A 20,186-nucleotide genomic window follows, 5' to 3' on the forward strand; every position below is an offset into this window, starting at 1 on the left:
AACCTAGACCAAAGTGGGGATTTGGAAGAAGATAAAACTGTTGATGAGGAAAAAACAACACGGGGCGGGGGGATGGGGGAAGGCAGGGCAGACACCTGAGGAGAGGAGAGGAACCTGTAGCCGGCCCCTCCCAAGCTGCGGGGGAAACGAGTTTAGCAGGACTTGGCCCTGAAGGAACAAGAGCTGCCGAAAAAAGCGGGGGAGGGAGAACATTTGGGTTCCTCTAAAAAGGGAGACACGGGGCAGAGCAGGGCTGCAAAGGGAGTGACCGTGCGGCTCAGGTTATTGGCGTTTTGCCCGGATTTGGATCCCCAGAGCGCTGAGACTTGGCCGAGCTTAATTAGAATACTAATTGGGTCCGCCCAGCAGCCTTCATCTCACCCTCTGACCCTGGGGCGAGCCCGAGGAGGCTCCCGGGTCGAAGGCCAGAGCAAACTTGGGCCGTCGTCACTTCACCGCCCGAGTCCCTGGGGCCGCCCCAGGGGCAGGGCCAGGCCGGGGCTATCCGCCCCGCCCGCCCACCGCGCCTTCTCAGCCGTAGAAGTCGCCGGCAACCCTGTAGCTGCGGGGATAAATGACCGACAGGCAGCGCCTTCGGCCTTGCACGTCTCTCTCGCGCGTCTCTCTCGGGAGGGTTGAGCTGAGCGGCCAAGGGCAATCGGCGCGCGATTTCTACCTCCCCACCTTCTAAGAGAGGGTCAGTTGGGGTCTTGCGTTCGCCCCCAACACTGGTGCGCCCCAGTGCGTTCCCGGAGTTTGCCTGCCCCGCCCCGTATCCCCAAGCGGCTCTGGAACCTGGGCGCAGGCCAGGACATGAATAACCTTCTTTTCCTCATTTACTAGCCTTCCCTCTCCCCCGCCTTCTGGATGCAGGTGGGCCTTGCCCCCTTTTCTCCCGCAGGTCCTAGACAGACGAAGAGTGCCGGTGAGGATAGGGGCTATGCCTCGGAACTTCTCTCGGCGCCTAGAGAACTGCTATACACGCAGCAGGCGCTCAATACTGGTATCAATGGCAGTAAAAGAGGCTATGGCTCTTATTTTATTTTAGTCTTCAGCTTCTTTACGCCTCCTTCACGTCTGTCCACCAAATGGTGTACTCTCCCTTTAAGACTAAAATGGTGGCTTGTTACGATCTGGACTCCACTTCCGGTGGGGAGGGGGGCGGGACCCCAGCCCGCTCACGCCGGAAGTGGTTTGCGTTTTCAAGATGGCGACTCCCTATGTAACTGACGAGACCGGCGGTGAGTGCGGGAGTCGCGGAGCCGCTTCTCCCATGGCTCTCGGGGCAGGGGTTCGGACTTAGAAAGGGGTCTGTGCCCCGCCCATCCCGGGGCCCCTCCTTTGCCCCGCCCTCCGGACCGCCTTCCCCATTCATTCTCTCCTACGGGGTGTCACCTGCGCCCCCTTCTGGTCTCTTGTTTGGGGGGTCTCCGCTTCCGGTCACCCAAGCCCTGGGGTCCTTCAATGCTGGTCCTTGATCCAGGACCCTCACGAACCCTTAGCTTTTCTCCAGCGCTTGGAAATCCCATATCTCTTTGGGGTTCTTCAGCCTTGGGGGCGCCTCCACTCTCAATTCCCTCCAATTCTTGATCCCCCCCCTTTTCCCCTCCCCCATCTCTCAGTGTACCTGCTTTCTACCCTACCGGAGCCCCATTTAAATACTATTTATCAAAGCTGTATCTGTTGGAGACCTCCTCATTGCTACATAGTTCTTTTTCCACTCTAACTCATCTTAATTGTTGGTTCATTGAGGTCCAGAGGTGTGAGGAGAAGAGGAACCTAATAGAACTTTCAGCTGGAGTTCTCTCCTTGATAACACCACCTGTCACCCTTCGGTACCTTCTCTGGTGATGGTGATAAGAGTTGAGGGATCTGAGGTGGTAGAAGGTAAACGAGAAGGTGTCTGATGGCCTCTCAAGTCCTCTGACAAGTTTATAGAACCCACTATTTCTTCTAGTCAGAGAAGATTTTCCAAGCTGCTGAAGTGTCTGCTGTGTATGTGAGGCTGATATGTTGAAAACTGGGAATCAAGATTTTCGTTTTGGCTATGCCCCATCCTAATTTTCTCATCTTTAGGAAAAATGTGCATATCTATTCAGTGACAGTCGAATAAGATACTGTATGTGAAAGCGATTTATAAAATGCTGTGCAAGGCAAGGCGTTACTGTTTTTTGTAGTCCTTATTGTGTATTTGTATTCTATAGAAGTGTGTGTGTGTGTGTGTGTACTTTGGTCCATGCAGTCCGTTTTAAAATATACCTTTTATGCCTCTTGCTTTTCTTGTTTTCCATGTTACTTCTCAACCCACCTCTCATATGGTATCTAATGACAACCCAAGTCTCTGCTACTTCTCTGCAACATCACCTTTCAAAGTGCTACAACTTCTCTTGCTCTCTACATAGTAGGTACTTCTTCAATTTGCCTCTCTTGATGTGGTTTTTGAAAATATTACTCATTGTCCAGTACATCTCTACTTATTAACTGTTTTCTTTAAACTGATTTAATGAAAATTCAGATATGACATCTCACCTTACCCTCCCAAGAGGTATCTTCTGTTCTCATGTGACCGTGTAGAAGAGAAGGAATCACACTGCTCTTTTGCTTTCCCTTGCTGCTTCCAGATCATCGATCTACCACTGTCACTGTAATTCTCCTGGAAGATGTTGCCATGCAATTGTAGCATTTTCTCTAAAACTTAAGGTCCAACATCCACGGACAAGATGTATCATATCATTTCATTCTGTTTCTCAGTGTCTCCACTCAGCATCTATGGAATACTTATAGATACATATTTATTATTTATTTGGCTGCATCCACACAGGGGATTTTTGTTGTGTCACGTGGAATCTTCTGTTGGGTCATGCAGACTTAGTTGCCCTAGGGCATGTGTGGTCTTAGTTCCCCTACCAGGGATTGAACCTGTGTCCTCTGCATTGCAAGGTGGACTTTTAACCCCTAGACCAACAGGGAAGTCCCTGCAATACTTTTATAATTCCTCAATGTGAGATTGTTGATTTTCCTTTGAATTTTCAAGCCAGCTACACATCAGAACCACTGCAATCTGGACCTACTACATATCCTACTACACAGAACACCACCAGTGACAGGGCTCCCCATCACTTATTTTAACTTCCTTAGTCATCTTTTTTACTTCCACACACCCATAGAATCAGCTTTTTGCCCTCTTTAGTTTCTCTGGTCCTTGACCTGTTTTCCATTTCATTTCATTGAGTCTACCAGCACCTTTATGACTACTATTTCTTTTTTTTTAGTTTTTAAAAAATTAATTTTTGATTGAGCTGGGTCTTTGTTGCTGCACATGGGCTTTCTCTAGTTGTGGGGAGCAGGGGCTACTCTTGTGGTGCTTGGCTTCTCTTTGTGGTAGAACACAGGCTCTATTGCACAGGCTTCAGCGTTTGGCAGCACTCGGGCTCTGTAGTTGTGGCACATGCACTTCGTTGTTGGGCATCATGTGGAATTTTCCTGGACCAGGGATCCAACTGGTGTCCCTCGAATTGGCAGATGGATTTTTATCCACTGCGCCACCAGGGAAATCCCCGTTATGACTACTTTTGATGCTGGCCTGCTGGACCTCTGTGACCAGTCACTATCCTCATTGCTTTCTTCATTCATTTTGATCTTCTGTACTAAGCAAGCACTTCTGTTCTCTTGAATCACACCCACCAACTTTTTTCTTGGCTTCTGCTTCTAGGCCATAGCGCATGGCTAGAGAAAAGGCATGGACTGCAGAACATTTGGTATAATATAACAATGTTAACTTCTGTCAAGGTCATGGATTTTCTCCAATTCTTCTATTAAAAAAATTTTTTTTTAATTTATTTGGCTGCTCTGAGTCTCTAGTTGTGGCATGCAGAATCTTTAGTTGCAGCATGCAGACTCTTAGTGGCAGCGTGTGGGGTCTAGTTTCCCGACCAGGGATCAAACCTGAGCCTTCTGCCTTAGGAACAGAGTCTTAGCGACTGGGTCACCAGGGAAGTTGCATCCAGTTCTTCTTTCTCCATATGCTTACATCCTAACATGGCTATTTTCCCTACCTTTCTCAGCTTTGTGACTTTCCCTTCTCCCTGTGGCAACTGGCCTCACTTTCTATTTCATTGAGAAGTTAAGGTCTGTTATTTCCATTTCCTTCCTGTTCATAGCTTGATTTGAATATCAGGTTCACACATACTATTTCCATTTCCTTACTGCTTACTTGTTCCTTAACATTTTTTTTTCTTTTTTGGCCTCATGGCTTTCGGAATCTTAGTTCTCTGACCAGGGATTGAACCCAAGTCACAGCAGTGAAAGTACTGAATGAATCTCCTAACCACTGGCCTGCCAGGAAATTCCCTGTTCCTTAAGTCTTTACAATGGCTTCTTTCTAGCACCTGCTTCTCTCCTGAGTTGTCAGTTCCCTTTTCTAATTGTTTGGTGAGTAGCTTTTATTCTTGGATATACTGTCACACCTAAAATCCAGTCTGACCAAAATCATTAGCAGTTTTTCCTTCCTTATTTCTGCTAAAGGCACCATTGTTCTAGCCAACCTAAGATGAACTTATTGCATCATTTCTCTCTTTATTTCTCCCTTTTTAAATTTTAAATAGACTATTTTTTAGAACAGTTTTAGATTTATAGAAAAATTGAGAAAATGATAGAGACAATTCCCATATACCTTAAACTCAGTTTCCCCCTTATTAACATCATACTTTAGTATGAGATTATTATTGCAATTAATAAACCAGTATTCAAACCCATGGATCGAACCCAGGTTTCGTGCATTGCAGGCAGATTCTTCATCAGCTGAGCCACCAGGGAAGCCCAAGAATACTGGCATGGGTAGCCTATCCCTTCTCCAGCGGATCTTCCCAACCCAGGAATCAAACTGGGGTCTCCTGCATTGCAGGCAGATTCTTTACCATCTGAGCTACCAGGGAAGTGTTATAAACTAAGGTCCATACATTATTCAGATTTTCTCAGTTTTTACCTTTTTTTTTCTTTTTTCCTGTTCCAGGATCCCTTATTAGATTTAGTTCTCATGTCACCTTCAACTCTGAGAGATTCTGAGACTTTCCTTGTTTTTGATGACCTTGACAGTTTTGAGGAGTATTGATCAGGTATTTTTGTAGGATCCCCTCTGTAGGAATTTGATGTTTTTCTCATGATCAGATTGGGATTAAGTAACTCCAGGAGTTGGTGATAGACAGGGAGGCCTGGCGTGCTGCGATTCATGGGGTCGCAGAGTTGGACACGACTGAGCGACTGAACTGAACTGAAGTGCTTTTTAGGGAAGGACCATAGAAGTAAAGTGACATTTTCATTATATTGAAGTTACATAGTATCACATAGATTTTTTTTTTACCATCATCTGCTGGAGGTGGTGTTTGTAAGATTTCTCCACTGTGAAGTTTTTTTTCCCCTTCTCCTTTTTGTTTTGTACTCTTCAGAAGAAAGTCACTATCCACATTCCACACTTAAAGAGTTATTCTTCTTTAAGAATGTAATATTTATACCCATTGTTTGGAATTCATTTGCACAGATTTTTCTCTTCTCCACGATACATTTATTCAATATTATTGATGGACAGGAAAGCCTGGCATGTTGCAGTCCATGGAGTTGCAAAGAGTCAGACACAACTGAGTGACTGAACTGAACTGAATTTATTTGTATCGATATGGACTTTGGGTAATTTTACTTATTTTACTGTTCAGATTTTCCAGCTTTGAACATTGAGAGCTCTTTTAGTTGGCCCTGTGTCCCTTTGACATACCCTCATCAGTGTAGGTTTTTGTTGTTTTGGGTTTTTTGTTTTTGTTTTTGTTGTTTTTTAGTGCTTCCTTTTTGACACTAGAAGGTGCTCCAGGCTCATCTTGTATATTTCCTGTCCCAGAACTAAACTCGTCCATTTCTCCAAGGAGCCCTTGTTCTTTTTACTGAAGAATGATGTAGGAAACCAAGATCAGAACACTAGATGTTTTTGTTATTATCAACAAATGTAACTGGGGTGTTATTTTCGCATTGTCTTTCAATCCCCCCCCCCCCCCCCCCCCCCCCCCCCCATCAAAGTATCAGTTTTCTCCTGCTGCCGTTACGGTTACTCCATCTTCAATATTGGTTGGCGATATGGCTTGGGAATTCTAGGCCTAGGGAATCCAAGACTTAGTTTTCTTATCAATGAAATAGGAATAGTAACTCTTACATTATAGGATTATTGTGAGAATTAATTAAAATTTAAATGAATTAACGTACATGTCTAGCACATAGAAAAGAAACAAAGTGAAGTTGCTCAGTCATGTCTGACTCTTTGTGACCACTTTCTTCTGTCCATGGGATTTTCCAGGCAAGAGTACTGGAGTGGATTGCCATTTCCTTCTCCAGGGGATCTTCCTGACCCAGGGATCAAACCCAGGTCTCCCACACTGTAGGCAGATGCTTTACTTACCATCTGAGCCACCAGGGAAGTCCTAAGAAAGTACCTAAGTCCTAAGGAAGCACATGGACAGTACCTAAGACATGGTTCTGTGATTGTTACTGTTATGTAAAGATTTGGTTTAGAATAAATTATATGTGCAAAGTATCAAGCAGAGTACTTGAGTCAATCTAACTGCCTGATAAAATTCTAGTTTCCTTTATCCTGCAGATATTGCCATGACCTCCTAAATAGTTGTTCTACCTCTGTCTCTCTGTTCCAGTTTGACACACTGTTACCAGATTACTGCTCAAGTGCAATTTAATTATGTAATGTTTGTTCAGTATAATTTGTCGACTGTTAAATTTGGCATATACCCTTCTGATCTTTATTTTTCTGTGCACTTTAAGAACATTTTTAATCAGACGGTATTTACGTTTTTATATGTTGCCTTTTCATTTAACCTCATGACAAAATATTTTTCCTTGCTATTAAAAACTCTTTGTAAACATCTTTTAAAATACTGGCAGAGTGTTTTATTGTTTGAGCATGCACCCTCTCTTACCTTTTTTCTGTTATTGGACTTCCAGATTGTTTCTAGAATTTTTGTTACAAAAAGTCAATGAATGTTTTTGTCTGCATTTAGGATTTCTTCTCAGGATAGATTTCTCAGACTTACTGGATTGGAGGGTACAAACTTTTATTTATTTTTAATTAATTATGAAATTCATATTGATTATAGAAAACTTGGAAAATATTTTCATAACTAGTGTAAAGTATAAGTTACATGCATGTTTGGTAATTCCAGAGCCCAAAGATGACTACAGTTAATGTTTCCTTTTAGTTTTTCTTTCTATGCACATATATAGCATTATCTGTTTAACGTAATTTGGATCATGCTGAATGGCTGTGCTTTCCAGGATGTAACTCTCAGAACACTTAGTAGTCCTATGAGATGTGCTATAAAATAAAAGGCTAAAATAAAAATAAGGTTCCTGTGGTCAAATAAATTTAGGAAATACTGTAAACCATATTCCCATCAGAATATTCACATGAATAAGAACATGTGTTTAAGTCTTTGTTGATAAGAACAAAAAAAATTTTTTTCCTGTGTTTAACCCAGAATTTCTCAAACTTAACAAATTTGGGGGGGTAACCCTTGTTAATATCTTACAGAAGTAGTGTTTTTATATAACAATATTTTTTGGAAATGCTGCTAAATGTTAGGACTACCTTATTCTCTTGCTTAGATTGCTTTCTAAAGGATTTTACCATTGACAATATGTGAAAATACAGGTTTTAGCACTTGTTTGACTACATTGGAATTCTCATCTTTAAAAATTCTACTGTTTTGATAGATTAAAATAATATTTTATTGTTTTAATTTTTATTTCCTTTGATTACTAGTGAGGTTGAACTCTCTGGTATTCTTTTTCACTTATAACAACAATACACAATAGTAGTGTATAAAGCAGCCTTCGAAACCCACAGCCTGGATTTGAATTCTGCAGTTTACTGACATTGTAACTTTGGGCAAATTAATACAAATACTGAATGTTTATATTAATTGGCATGAAGCAAACACTCAATAAAGGGTAGCTGCTATTATCTTTTTGGAATTGGCTATCAAATTAACATACAGCCTATTTGCTCTTACATTAAAGATACTCCTCTCTAGTATGAGCACAAACCACTTTTCTTTTTTTTTTTTTTTTTTACAAACCACTTTTCAATACAGTATCATCACATACGATTATTGTGAAAGTCGCTCAGTCGTGTCCAACTCTTTATGACCCCATGGACTGTCCATGGAATTCTCCAGGCCAGAATACTGGAGTGGGTAACCTTTCCCTTCTCCAGGGGATCTTCCCAACCCAGGGATTGAACCCAGGTCTCCCGCATTGCAGGCAGATTCTTTACCAGCTGAACCACAAGGAAAGCCCATCACATACTATGTCTCTGCTTAAATCCTCCAGTGAAACTGGGCAGTATGGTATAAAGCAAGGGAAATAGCAGTGTGCTGATATGTAAGTAGTTCAGATTGCACATATTAATACATGCTACCTTTGTGATCTTAATCATATCTTTGATCTCTTGAAGACTTTGTTTCCTCAGCTGTAGATGATGATAATCTACCTATTGTCTAGAATCACCAGGAATATGTAAAATTCCTGGTGTGTTATGGCTACTTATTAATGTTCTTTCCTAATTGTTTTCAACATACTGTGAGTTTTGCAGTGCCATCATTTTTTTTTAAATTGTTTTTGGGAGTTCCCTTGTTGTCCAAAGGCTAACAATTCGAGTTTCCAATGGAGGGGTCCTGTGTTTGATCCCTGGTCAGTGAACTAGATCCTACATGCCACAGCTAAGATCCAGCTCTGTCAGATAAATAAATATTTGAAAAAAATTGTGTTGCTTCTGAAAGGTTCTTTTATTTATTTACTCATGTTTGTTTATTTGGCTGCACTAGCTCTTGGTTGTGGCGTTCAGACTCTTAGGTATGGCATGTGGGATCTGTTTCCCTGAGCAGGGATCAAACTTGTGTCCTCTGCATTGAGAGTATAGAGTATTAGCCACTAGACCACCAGAGAAGTTCCTACACTGCCATAGTTTTGCTTCTTATTATTCTTAGAATGCCCTTTCTTTCTCTGCCTACACAAATATCAGCCACTGATTTACTATTGTTATTATTTACTACTGTTACATAGTCTTTGAGGTCAAGTCCCTGAGTTTTTCCTAATTTCGTGTCACCTTCCCCCATCAAATAGGGTGTGGTTATTTATTCTCTTGAAATCTCGTATTAGTGTGTATCAGTGTCTCTTAAGGATACCTAAAACATTCATATATATCTATATCTATATATTTTTGGCAGAACCATGCAGCATACAGGATCTTAGTTCCCCAACCAGAGATCAAATCCATGACCCCTGCTTGGGAGAGTGGAGTCTTAACCACTAGACCTCCAGGGAAGTCCCAAGACATTTATATTTTTATCTTATTCTTTGTTTACCTAACTTGTCCACGCTTCTTACTTAAACTGTAAATTTCTTGAAAGCGGGGGCCGATTTACTGATCTTGATAATTTCCGTTGCATTAGTAGAGGATTTTTCTCATAGGCTTTCAATAAATGTTTACTGCATTTAATTAATTTGTAGTCTGGCTTCTGACCACTTTACTTTTCTGAAGTTGTATTCTTGAACATAATTAGGGATTTCCAAATTGCCAAAATCAATAACCTTTTTCTTCTCAGTTCTCCTTTTCCTTAATCCCTTTGTAGTATTTAATACTGTTAATCACCTGGCCTAACTTCAGACTCTTGGTCTCCATGGAATAGTACTGTCCCAGTCTTTCTTTTCTAGGATTACTTCCTGGTGTTGCTGACACCTTTTCTTTCTTGAGGAAAATAATCAGGACTGTTTTTCTGGGGTCACTTCTCCAAATTGGATCTTCTTTTTTAATATTCTATGTTAGAAACCACACCTGAATCTTATAATTGGTGGCCCTGAGGTCATCCTCAGGCTCAGATCTGTAACCCTGATCTTAACTTTGAAGCAGGCATCAGGGCTTCAACACACCTTTAACAGTCACTTCCATGTCACCCCTTGGAGTTCTTTCAAGCCTTCCTGTGTTTTATCTTCACTGTCTTCCTGCCCCCCTGAAAACTAGGCCCTTTTCAATTTAAGCAAACAGATTGAGGATTATAAAACAAGAGATGTGAGGAAATAACAATTTACAAAGTTCTTACAGTAGCAGGGTCTAACCTCTTTGTTTTTGGTTCTCTCAAAGATGCCTCCTGAGGGAACTATCTTGCAGTTCAGTGGTTAAGACTCTGCGCTTTCACTGGAGGGGGTCTGAGTTTGATCCCTAATAAGGGAAGTAGATCCACATACCACAATTAAGACCCACAAAGCCAAATTAAATAAATAAAAGTAAATACGTACTTTAAAAAAAAGATTCTACCTAAGAATCTTGATATTCTGCCCATGGTTTTTATTTCTAGGTTTAGGAATCTGTAAATCTCTCCTTCCTTTTTGACTGTACCTTTGGAAGATCCCCTGGAGAAGGGAAAGACTACCCACTCCAGTATTCTGAACTAGAGAATTCCATGGACTGTGTATAGTCCGTGGAGTCGCAAAGAGTCGGACATGACTGAGTGACTTTCACCTCACTTCACTTGGATACCATCAAGGCTAGAGAGTGAAACCAAAGAAAACATAAAATAGGTGCTCTTTTGTGATAATGGGCTGTTTGTATCTCCAAGGGTTTCCAGTTAGGATGGCTGTTCAAGAAGTTTCTGTCCCTATATTTTCTCACATTCCATATTTACTAGTCTTATGCCTTCACCTGTAATCTCTATGCAGTTTACTTTAAAAAGTCTGTTTCTAGCTGTCTCTCCTTATGTTGTATGTTAGTGTGTTAGTTTCTCAGTCATGCCTGACTCTTTGTGACCCCATGGACAGCAGCCCACCAGGCTCCTCTGTCCATGAGATTCTCCAGGCAAGAATATTGGAGTGGGTTGCCATTTCCTTCTCCAGGGGATCTTCCTGACCCAGGGATCAAACCTGGGTCTCCTGCACTGCAGGCAGATTCTTTACCGACTGAGCTACAAGGGAAGCCCCAGCTGTCTCTCCTTAATTCCATGTAAAAACACTGCCTTCCTAGAGTTGAATTAGTCATTTTCACAAAATTGTCTTATCCTTTGGATTTTCTGTATATCGGTAGTTTATGTTCTCCTCCAAATTGTCCACATTCAAGAGTGATATTGCAGTTAGTGCTTTTACCTTTCTTTTTCGTTAGAATGAATGCTACAAGAAGGCAAGACCCTTGCTTGCTTTATTTATTCATTGTTGTATCCCTAGTTCCTGTTACAGTGCCTGCTACAACAGCAGGTATTCAATAAACATTTAAAATCCATGTGTGAAGAATGTTATTACTGTGTGCTCGTGTACCCACAGATATGTTGTGAAAAATACGAGAAAACGTGAAAAGCACCAGATTAAATCCACTGTAGCGCAATGATTTCCTCTCATTCAAATGTTGGCAGTCTTGGCAGATCCCGTCTTACTCTTAATAATAAATTTCTCTTTCATTTTCTTTTCAACATCCATACAGACCATTTAAATCAAGTCTTCTCACATTGAAACTATTGTTGGTTTTTTTTTTTTCCCTCTGCCTTTAGTTTATGTTACACATTTTCAGGTTAATCTTCTTAAAGCACTGCTTTGAGCAGATCATCTCCACTCCCTTAATGGCCTTCATTGTTCTCTCACATTAGGAAGCTTGAGTTCAAGCTCAAGAAGAGGTGGATATCTTTCATATTCTGACTTACTTCTAGTCTCTTTTCCCATTACATGTGTTTTTTGCCCAAAATATGCTGGATTCTTACTGTTCCCTAATATGATATTTAGATTTATTTATTCATTAATTTGAATTGATTACAGTCTTCCATGGTTCAGGCCCTGTGCTTCAAAGATCAAAGGCAAAGTTTCTGCTCTCAAGCAAGCAAACAATCATGTTAAACATTAGATCCTGATAAAAGGCCAAAACAGGTGCTGTGGGTGCACAAAGGGCAACTTCTAAATGGGTTTGGGGTGGAAAGGTTAGGAGAGACTTCACTGAGGAGTTTATACTTGAACTTGACCTTTAAAGACCAGTTCAGTTCAGTCGCTCAGTCATTTCCAACTGTTTGCAACCCCATGAACTGCAGCACGACAGGCCTCCCTGTCCATCACCAACTCCCAGAGTCCACCCAAACCCATATCCATTGAGTCAGTGAGGCCATCCAACCATCTCATCCTCTGTCATCCCCTTCTCCTCCTGCCCTCAGTCTTTCCCAGCATCAGGGTCTTTTCAAATGAGTCAGCTTTTCGCATCAGGTGGCCACAGTATTGGAGTTTCAGCTTCAACATCAGTCCTTCCAATGAACACCCAGGACTGATCTGCTTTAGGATGGACTGGTTGAATCTCCTTGCAGTCCAAGGGACTCTCAAGAGTCTTCTCCAACACCACAGTTCAAAAGCATCAATTCTTTGGCACTCAGCTTTCTTTATAGTCCAACTCTCACATCCATACACGACCACTGGAAGAACCATAGCCTTGACTAGATGGACCTTTGTTGACAAAGTAATATCTCTGCTTTTTGATATGCTGTCTAAGTTGTTCATAACTTTCCTTCCAAGGAGTAAGTGTCTCCTAATTTCATGGCTGCAGTCACCATCTGCAGTGATTTTGGAGCCCATAAAAATTAAAGACCAGCAGTCATTAAGAATAAAGATAAGTCTATTCCACGCCAAAGGAAGAGCATAGAGATTACAGACACAGTCAGGTGAGATTTGTGACTATTTCAGTAGCCAGAGCAGCATAGAGCCTGGAGACTAGCAGGACCAGGGTCAAGAAGGCTTTTGTGTGTGGTTTTATGTCCATCCAAATACGCTGAGGGAAACAGGAATTCAGGAAGAAATTTAGGCAGGTGAATGACTAGAGTAATTTGTCCCTTTATTTATGTTGCCTGGAGAATCCCAGGGATGGGGGAGCCTGGTGGGCTGCCGTCTCTGGGGTCGCATAGAGTTGGATGTGACTGAAGCGACTTAGCAGCATAAGCCTGAGATACTTCCCTTTCTTCTCTTTCCTCATAACCACACCCCTACCCCTACCTGTCTAAATCTTGCTTGTCTTCCCAAGATCACAAAGTTGCTTTATCCTACATAAAATCTTTATAAGTCACCTGGTCAAAAATAATTTCACCCTCTGTGTACTTATTCTCTAAGCCGTTTAGATCTGAAACCCAAAATGAGATTTTTAAAACCCCACAATATAACAGCATTAATGGGAATTTTTGAAAGGAAAAGTTATAATCCAGTCACCAAACAGCTTTGCATATAGCACATTCTTTTTGTAATTTATGACTCTAACATTTAATATTAGAAATCATAGTATATATATGTTTTACATTCCATTACATCATATTAATGATTAAAATTATCATTTTTTACTGGCTGTATTGTAAACCATTCCTATATAACTAGATGTGGTTTGTTTTTAATTTTTAGCTGTTCATAAATACTGCCATGGCTTCACGATTACTGTCTCTTTTTTCATTGTTTTTTCCAGTTGGAACTATTTCCTCATGCTAAATTTTCAAGATTGATTTTACTGAAACAAAGTGTGTTGTCTTTGACTTTAAAACTCTTTACCCCTCCCCTAGTCAGTGAATTACCAAGTGCTGTTGTTTCTTTGATAATGTATCTGGCATCATTCTCTTCCTTTCCTTTTTCAGCCAGTTCTGTCTCATGCCAGGATTATTGCAGTCTTTTTTTCCTAACTGATTTCTCCAGTTTCCAATGTTTTCCCTTAACAATTCATCTTTTCATCATGCCAGATTAATTGCCCTAAAACTCTGCATTGGATAAAAGATTCATTCATTTGATAGCTATTTGGTGAATGCATGCCATGTGCCAGATATTAAACTCCTTAACTGGCATTTCGAAGTCTGAACATTCTCTCACTTACTTTACATCAGCCCTGATTCAGCCAGGCTGGTCTAGTCACCATCTCCTGCCCAGGCCGTGTACACTGCCATGTTGGAAACTTTGTTTTAGAATAGGATTCTGTTTAGAATCTCTTCTCCTTCCGTTTTCATTTGCTTTAGTTTGATTCTTTCTCCAAAGCCCTAATCTCAGTCCTCTCTCAGTAGAGCCTCTGTTTTCTCTTTATTGAGTTTTTATTTTTGTCTCTAAGCTGTTGCAGCTAAGCGATGTTCTCAGTGTCCCTCTTTCATTCACCAATAAATTCCGAATTCCTTGACCTTGTTTTTAAGACTTTCTAAGACATGGCCCTATTTGTAGTTTTTGACGTGGCTTTGCATTATTCCCCAACATGAGCTGTCTGGTTCTCCTGTGCACCTCTGTTGTCTGCTCCTTGCATACTCCAGGCCGTCCCCGCAATCCAGCCTTTCTTGGCTCATGTTTGTCCTTTCTCCCATCCCCCCTACCTGTCAAATCTTACCCTTTTTTCATTCATATTTTTTGGTTTTAGTTTATTAATGATATTTGCATTATGAACACAGATAACACTGTGTAATCCATGTGGGAGGCTCTAGACTTGACTTTTTATTTTTTTAATCTTTTTTACTTTCTTGCCTCCCCTTTTTAAAACAGAAGTTATAGTAAAACAAACAAACACATGTAACATAAGATATAAATATATGTTTGTGAAACTTATGTTATTAAAGGTTAGTAGTTTCTACCACGTCTTCTTCCAGGTTGCCCCTCTTAAGGTAACCAGCATTAAGGTCTTGATAATCTTGGTATGTGTCCTTCCACACCTTTCCCTTTGTCTCTGTACACAAACCATAAGGGCCTCTAAGTGCCTGTCCTTGCCCCAACAAGAATGGGAGCCTCCTCTACACCAGCACTTCTCCAAATGTTGTCCAGGAGCCTTGGGGATTCCCTAAGCCCCTTTCCAGAGGTCTACAAGCACAGCTATTTTGATACTATAGTAAGATGCTATTTGCCTCTTTTACTGGGTTGAAGTGTTTGCACTGAGGGTACAAAAGGAATCGTGAGTAAAACTGTGACCTTTACCACTAATCAAGGTGGCGGGACCAACATTGTACTAGTTACTGTATTCTTCACTGCTACATGCTTATAATAAATAATGCCAGTTTCACTTAAGAATGTCCTTGATGATGCAATAAAAATTAATTGTGGACTTGCCTGGCGGTGCAGTGGTAAAACTCCACGCTTCCACTGTAGTGGGCACAGGTTTGATCGCTGGTCAGGAAACTAAGACCCACATGCCCAGAGGCATGGCCAAAAATTTTTTTTATTTCGAAAGTTTAAAAATTATTAATTTGATTAAACCCTGGCTGGCCCTTAAATACACCTTTTTATTATTTTTCCAGCATTATTGAGGTATGACATAAAACATTATGTACAATGTTATGATGTACAATGTAGTGATTTGATTTGATACACTACATATGTTGTGAAAGGTTTACCACAATAAGGTTAGTGAACAGTTGGACACGCCTAAGTGACTGAACTGAACATACCGTTTACCCCACATAATTACCATTTCATTGATTTATGATAAGAACATGAAAACTCTTCACAGCAACTTTCAAGTATATAATTCAGCTTTGCTGCCTATAGCCACCATGCTGTGCCTGATATTCCTAGAACTTACTCATAACTGAAAATTACGTCTTTTTAGTGTTCTCTGTGACTTAAATGGGAGGGAAGCATGAGACACTGCTGCCCCCTGAAGTGACGTGGTGTCTCAAGGAATAGCACTGGCACAGTTGTCCAGCTTGCAAGCTGAACAAGCTTCCTCTTCATGGAACTCTGTTTTTACTTGGAAGAAAGACTGACAAACTATAATTCAGACCTGAGTATCTGATAGGCATTTTCCTGTAAATGAAAGAAGTGAGCCTGTCATTTCATGGAAATCAACTGACAATGCTTATTGCCATGATAAAATTCAAGCCTTCAAGTGGAAATTAGAATTTTGGAAAACTTGTATATCTGCCACTGTGAGCACAAGAGCTTCATAGTAAAGAGTTTTCTGATAACATTAATGGCTATGATTTAAAAACAAATTTCATCATGAAATGTATAATATTACAAAATAAGAGTGTATGGGAGATTCTGAAAAAAGTTTGAGGATCTCTACATATTATCCTGCAGCTTACATTTTCACTTAGTATATCATGGATACCATTCAAGGTCAGTTCATTTGTATCTAACTTTTTTTTTAATAACATGGTGTTATATCCTGCGGATGACCTTCAGCTATTTGGTCACTCATCTGCTGATGGCTATTTAAGTTGTTTTCAGCTTTTTGCTAATTTAAATAATGTAGCAACATTATTATAATGTGAGCATCCTTTGCATATAGCCTTGTGTGCTGGCCCTTTTATTTCTACAGTATGGATTCCTGAAAGTTGACCAATGTTTTTAACCATCCACCTTAGTAAAACTTCTTTTCTATAACATCTCTGGTTATTTCTCCCTCTTATGATTCTTGTTTTTGCCCTTTCTGGCTTCTTATTCATGTACTGTCTTTTGATGTCCTCATGTTGCTTGTGTTTTTTTAAACTTCCTCTGTGTCTGCCGCATCTTGCCGACTAGATTATAAAGACAGAAACTCCCTGAGGGCAGGAATGGAGTATTATACAATGTATAGGCACTCAGTAAATAGAGAGTAAAGGTTGCTATGAGAAAAGAATGCCTTATTGGGTGCATTTAGTGGAAGGGACTGGGGGAAACTGTGCACTCATGCATTCTTTCATCTTGGGAGCTATTTGAAAATTAGAGTAACTCTCCAACCTAATTCTCCCATTTCAGGCAAGTACATCGCCTCAACACAGCGACCTGACGGGACCTGGCGAAAGCAGCGGAGGGTGAAAGAAGGCTATGTGCCCCAGGAGGAGGTCCCAGTGTGAGTGATTAGGCATGAGGTGGGGGTATTTAATGGGCCCCATACAGCAAGAAAGAGCATGTGAATTTCCTGGTCCCAAGATCCTAAGAAATGGAAGGAGGGGGCTGGGATTCAGGGGTGAGTGAAGGATGAGTAAGCAAATGACTGACTAGTCCAGTTTCTAGGGCTTCTGATCAGCAGAATCTGTAAAAGCATTCAGAGATCCAGAGCTTTAGCACCTATGTGTGTGTTAGTCACTCGGTCTGACTCTTCGACCCCATGGATTGTAGCTTACCAGGCTCCTCTGTCCATAGGATTTCCCAGGCAAGAATACTGGGGTGGATTGTCATTCCCTTCTCCAGGGGATCATCCTGACCCAGGGATCGTACCTGAGTCTCCTGAATCGCAGGCCTTACCATCTGAGCCACCAAAACCTAGGGATCCTCCACTCTGCAGAGCTAAGGAAAGCTGGGGAGGGCTTGGAGGGAGAGGAAGGCAGCAGGAAAATGAAAAGGCTGATGTAAATTATGAGGTTGGGAAAAGGACTCGAAAAGTCAGTGATTCTTTGACACTGTTCCCCACAGGTATGAGAACAAGTATGTGAAGTTTTTCAAGAGTAAACCAGAATTGCCCCCCGGCCTGAGCCCAGAGGCCACTGCCCCCATCTCCGCATCCAGGCCTGAAGGCGGTGAGCCAGCGCTCTCCAAGACCGCCAAACGCAACCTGAAGCGGAAGGAGAAGAGGCGGCAGCAGCAAGAGAAAGGGGAGGCGGAGGCCTTGAGCCGGACTCTTGAGAAGGTGTCCCTGGGAGAGACAGCTCAGGTCCCCAGTGCCCCACAGGCCTCCCGGGCAGTGCCTACGGCCGCCTCAGACCAATCCGACTCAGCTACCACCACTGAGAAGGCCAAGAAGATAAAGAACCTAAAGAAGAAGCTTCGGCAGGTGGAAGAGCTGCAGCAGCGGATCCAGGCTGGAGAAATCAGCCAGCCCAGCAAAGAGCAGCTGGAGAAGCTAGCGAGGAGGAGGGCATTGGAGGAGGAGCTTGAGGACTTGGAGCTGGGCCTGTGAGGCCTTCGGGGATTAGGGGATGGACTGCAGAACAAACCGTGGGGCTCTCTGGGGTCCTGGGGAACGTGGGCAGCAGCAGTCGGGAGGGGTATCCCCGGACTGGCTCACTTCCACTTCTCATGGCCCGACTCCGTCCTCCAGAGCCTAGCCTCTCCCTCATTCCTTCCCTTTTTCCCCTAACTCCTGTTTTTTTGGACTTCTCTCTCTCCCTCCTATCCCCAGTGTTCAAGATCTCAGTGACTATCCCAGGTACCTTTGCTGCTGATTTGGGTGTCTTGTTTAAAAGAAAATTGGGTGGGTGGGAGTCTCTTGGAGAACTGAGGTTGAGGAGTGGGGGAGTACACCCAAGTCTTGGAGTCTTGGTTCCTATTCACAGTGTTTATGGGTTATCTCCCCTTCCATCCCTCACCTCTTTTTTTTTTTTTTCCTTTTTTTAAAAAGAACAGAATAAACTCAAGTAGATAACATCTCTTGCTTTGTCTCTTTTCTTTTCAGCTTCTAGTAGTTGTTTTATCTTCTTCATTTGGGCACAGGAAGATAAGTGTTCAGAGTAGTGTTCTTTTTGCTTTTAAAAAATTACATGTATCACCAAATTAGCAACACTGATTTCTGTCCATGTTTGCTCAGACGTCAGTGAACAGAAATTGGTGTTATAATAAAATGTAACTTAGAACAAATTTAATTTGATATTAATTTGCATGTATTATCATTATTGTGCTGCCTAGCAATGGAGCCCTAGTATCTCCCTTCCTGTTTATTTCTGAAAGTCATCAGTCAAGGATTGAGCTTGGGCCGCTGCAGTGAAAGCACCAAATCCTAACCACTGGAACACCAGGGAAGTCCCAGGACAGCTCTTTTGAAATTTTACCTTATCAGATGCCACCCCAAGACGGCATTGTGGGGCAAACAAGAAGAGGAATTTACAGCCTAAATTAAGCTGTCACTTAATTTTCACGTATCCTCTGATTTCCACACAGTCACTTAGCACAATCTTTCTAGCCAACTACCAGAATACAAGGGAAGTCAGCCTTAATGAACTATCTGAAGAGTTCAAAAGTTTGTAGCTGAACTGTTAAGGTCCCACTCAATCTGGCCTTATTTCTTGCCATTCCTTAACTCTGGTCAAATGGCTTCAATTCTGTTGAACTATTTTCAGTTCATTGAATGAGCCATATTCTCTCTGAGCCTTAGTCCTTTGTCCCTGATGGTTCCTCTGCCAAGAATACTCTTGCTGATCCCGTCTCCTTAATCAATTCTTTCTTAACCTTTGGATCTCTGCCTAAATGTTATCTTCCCTGGGAAGACTTCTGTTTCCCTCAAATATTAATTTAGGGGTCTTTTTTTTTTTTTTTTTTTTTGCATCCGGGATCTTAGTTCCCTGACCAGGAACCAAGTCCCTGACCAGGAACCAAGTCCATACCCCATGCAGTGGAAACCCAGAGTCTTAATCACTGGACCACCAGGGAAGTCCTCTAGGTGTCTTAATTTCCTTCCTTAACACCCCACCCTTTATGTTTATAATGCCATTTATTACATTATGCTGTCACACTTATTTTCTTGTTAGCCATTCTCCTCCTTATTAGATCATGCGCTCCTGGAGCATTAGGCTTGTATTTATTATCGTTGCATCCCAATGCCTAATATAGTAAATTCTCAAATATTTGGCTGAATGAATGAAGCCATAAGCTTTATGGAAAAACAGAAGATGAGGGAAAATTTGTGCCTTGCACACCTGAGAGGTTAATGAGAACTTGATTGGCCACCTCAGTATGAGACCAAAAGCCCAAGTTCCCTTGTATAAGGCCCCTACAGTTATAAAGATTTAAAATAAGATTTAATTAACTTGTAAGTAGGTGTTTGATGATTTGTAAGTTCATAGGTTATAGAGGAATCTATATTTTAAGATTTTTTTGGGGGGCCATGCCCCCATGGCTTGTGAAATCTCAGTTGCCTGACCAGGGATTGAACCCAGGCCATGACAGTGAAAGCCTGGAATCCTAACCACTAGGCAACCAGGAAAGTCCCTATACTTTCAAAATTGTTATTATGGAGAGACTATTTGCTTTGCAACAGGATTTCTCACAATAAACCTTTAAATATCCTGGATCTTAGGTTTGATTAAAGTTTATTTTGATTATTTGTTGGATCTTAATCATTGGGCTAGTTTGGAGAGAGGCAGTTATGAGCACAGTGTATTAAGTTTAGTGCAAACTAATTGTAGTTTTTGCATTGTTGAACTTTACTGTTTGATATTAGAATACATTCTTAAATAAATGTGTTTATATTATAATCA

General features: G+C 41.5%; 1 protein-coding gene across 2 annotated transcripts; it reads left to right on the forward strand.

Annotated features, from left to right (window-relative positions):
- The first annotated feature begins 1,204 nt into the window (after nt 1-1,204).
- On the forward strand, nt 1,205-20,186 carry PYM1 (PYM homolog 1, exon junction complex associated factor). Of its 2 annotated transcripts, none has more exons than XM_015094804.4 (3): nt 1,205-2,401; nt 16,753-16,846; nt 17,410-20,186. In XM_015094804.4, exons 1-3 carry the CDS (start codon nt 2,290-2,292, stop codon nt 17,891-17,893), a joined length of 690 nt encoding a protein of 229 aa, XP_014950290.1. In that variant the 5' UTR covers nt 1,205-2,289; the 3' UTR covers nt 17,894-20,186. The 2 variants fall into 2 exon arrangements, with proteins under 2 accessions (XP_014950290.1, XP_012030170.1); XM_012174780.5 differs by having other exon boundaries at nt 1,205-1,241.

This window comes from Ovis aries, chromosome 3 (genome assembly GCF_016772045.2).
Source record: "Ovis aries strain OAR_USU_Benz2616 breed Rambouillet chromosome 3, ARS-UI_Ramb_v3.0, whole genome shotgun sequence".
NCBI classification, from domain to species: Eukaryota; Metazoa; Chordata; class Mammalia; order Artiodactyla; family Bovidae; genus Ovis; species Ovis aries.

What these genes read in the sequence shown, in the direction of transcription:
- PYM1 (XM_015094804.4), top strand. Translation starts at nt 2,290, where the DNA reads ATGTTACTTCTCAACCCACCTCTCATATGGTATCTAATGACAACCCAA. An exon ending in CTTCTCTTGCTCTCTACATA is followed by an intron (nt 2,402 to 16,752) that starts GTAGGTACTTCT and finishes CTCCCATTTCAG; the next exon opens with GCAAGTACATCGCCTCAACA. An exon ending in CCCCAGGAGGAGGTCCCAGT is followed by an intron (nt 16,847 to 17,409) that starts GTGAGTGATTAG and finishes TGTTCCCCACAG; the next exon opens with GTATGAGAACAAGTATGTGA.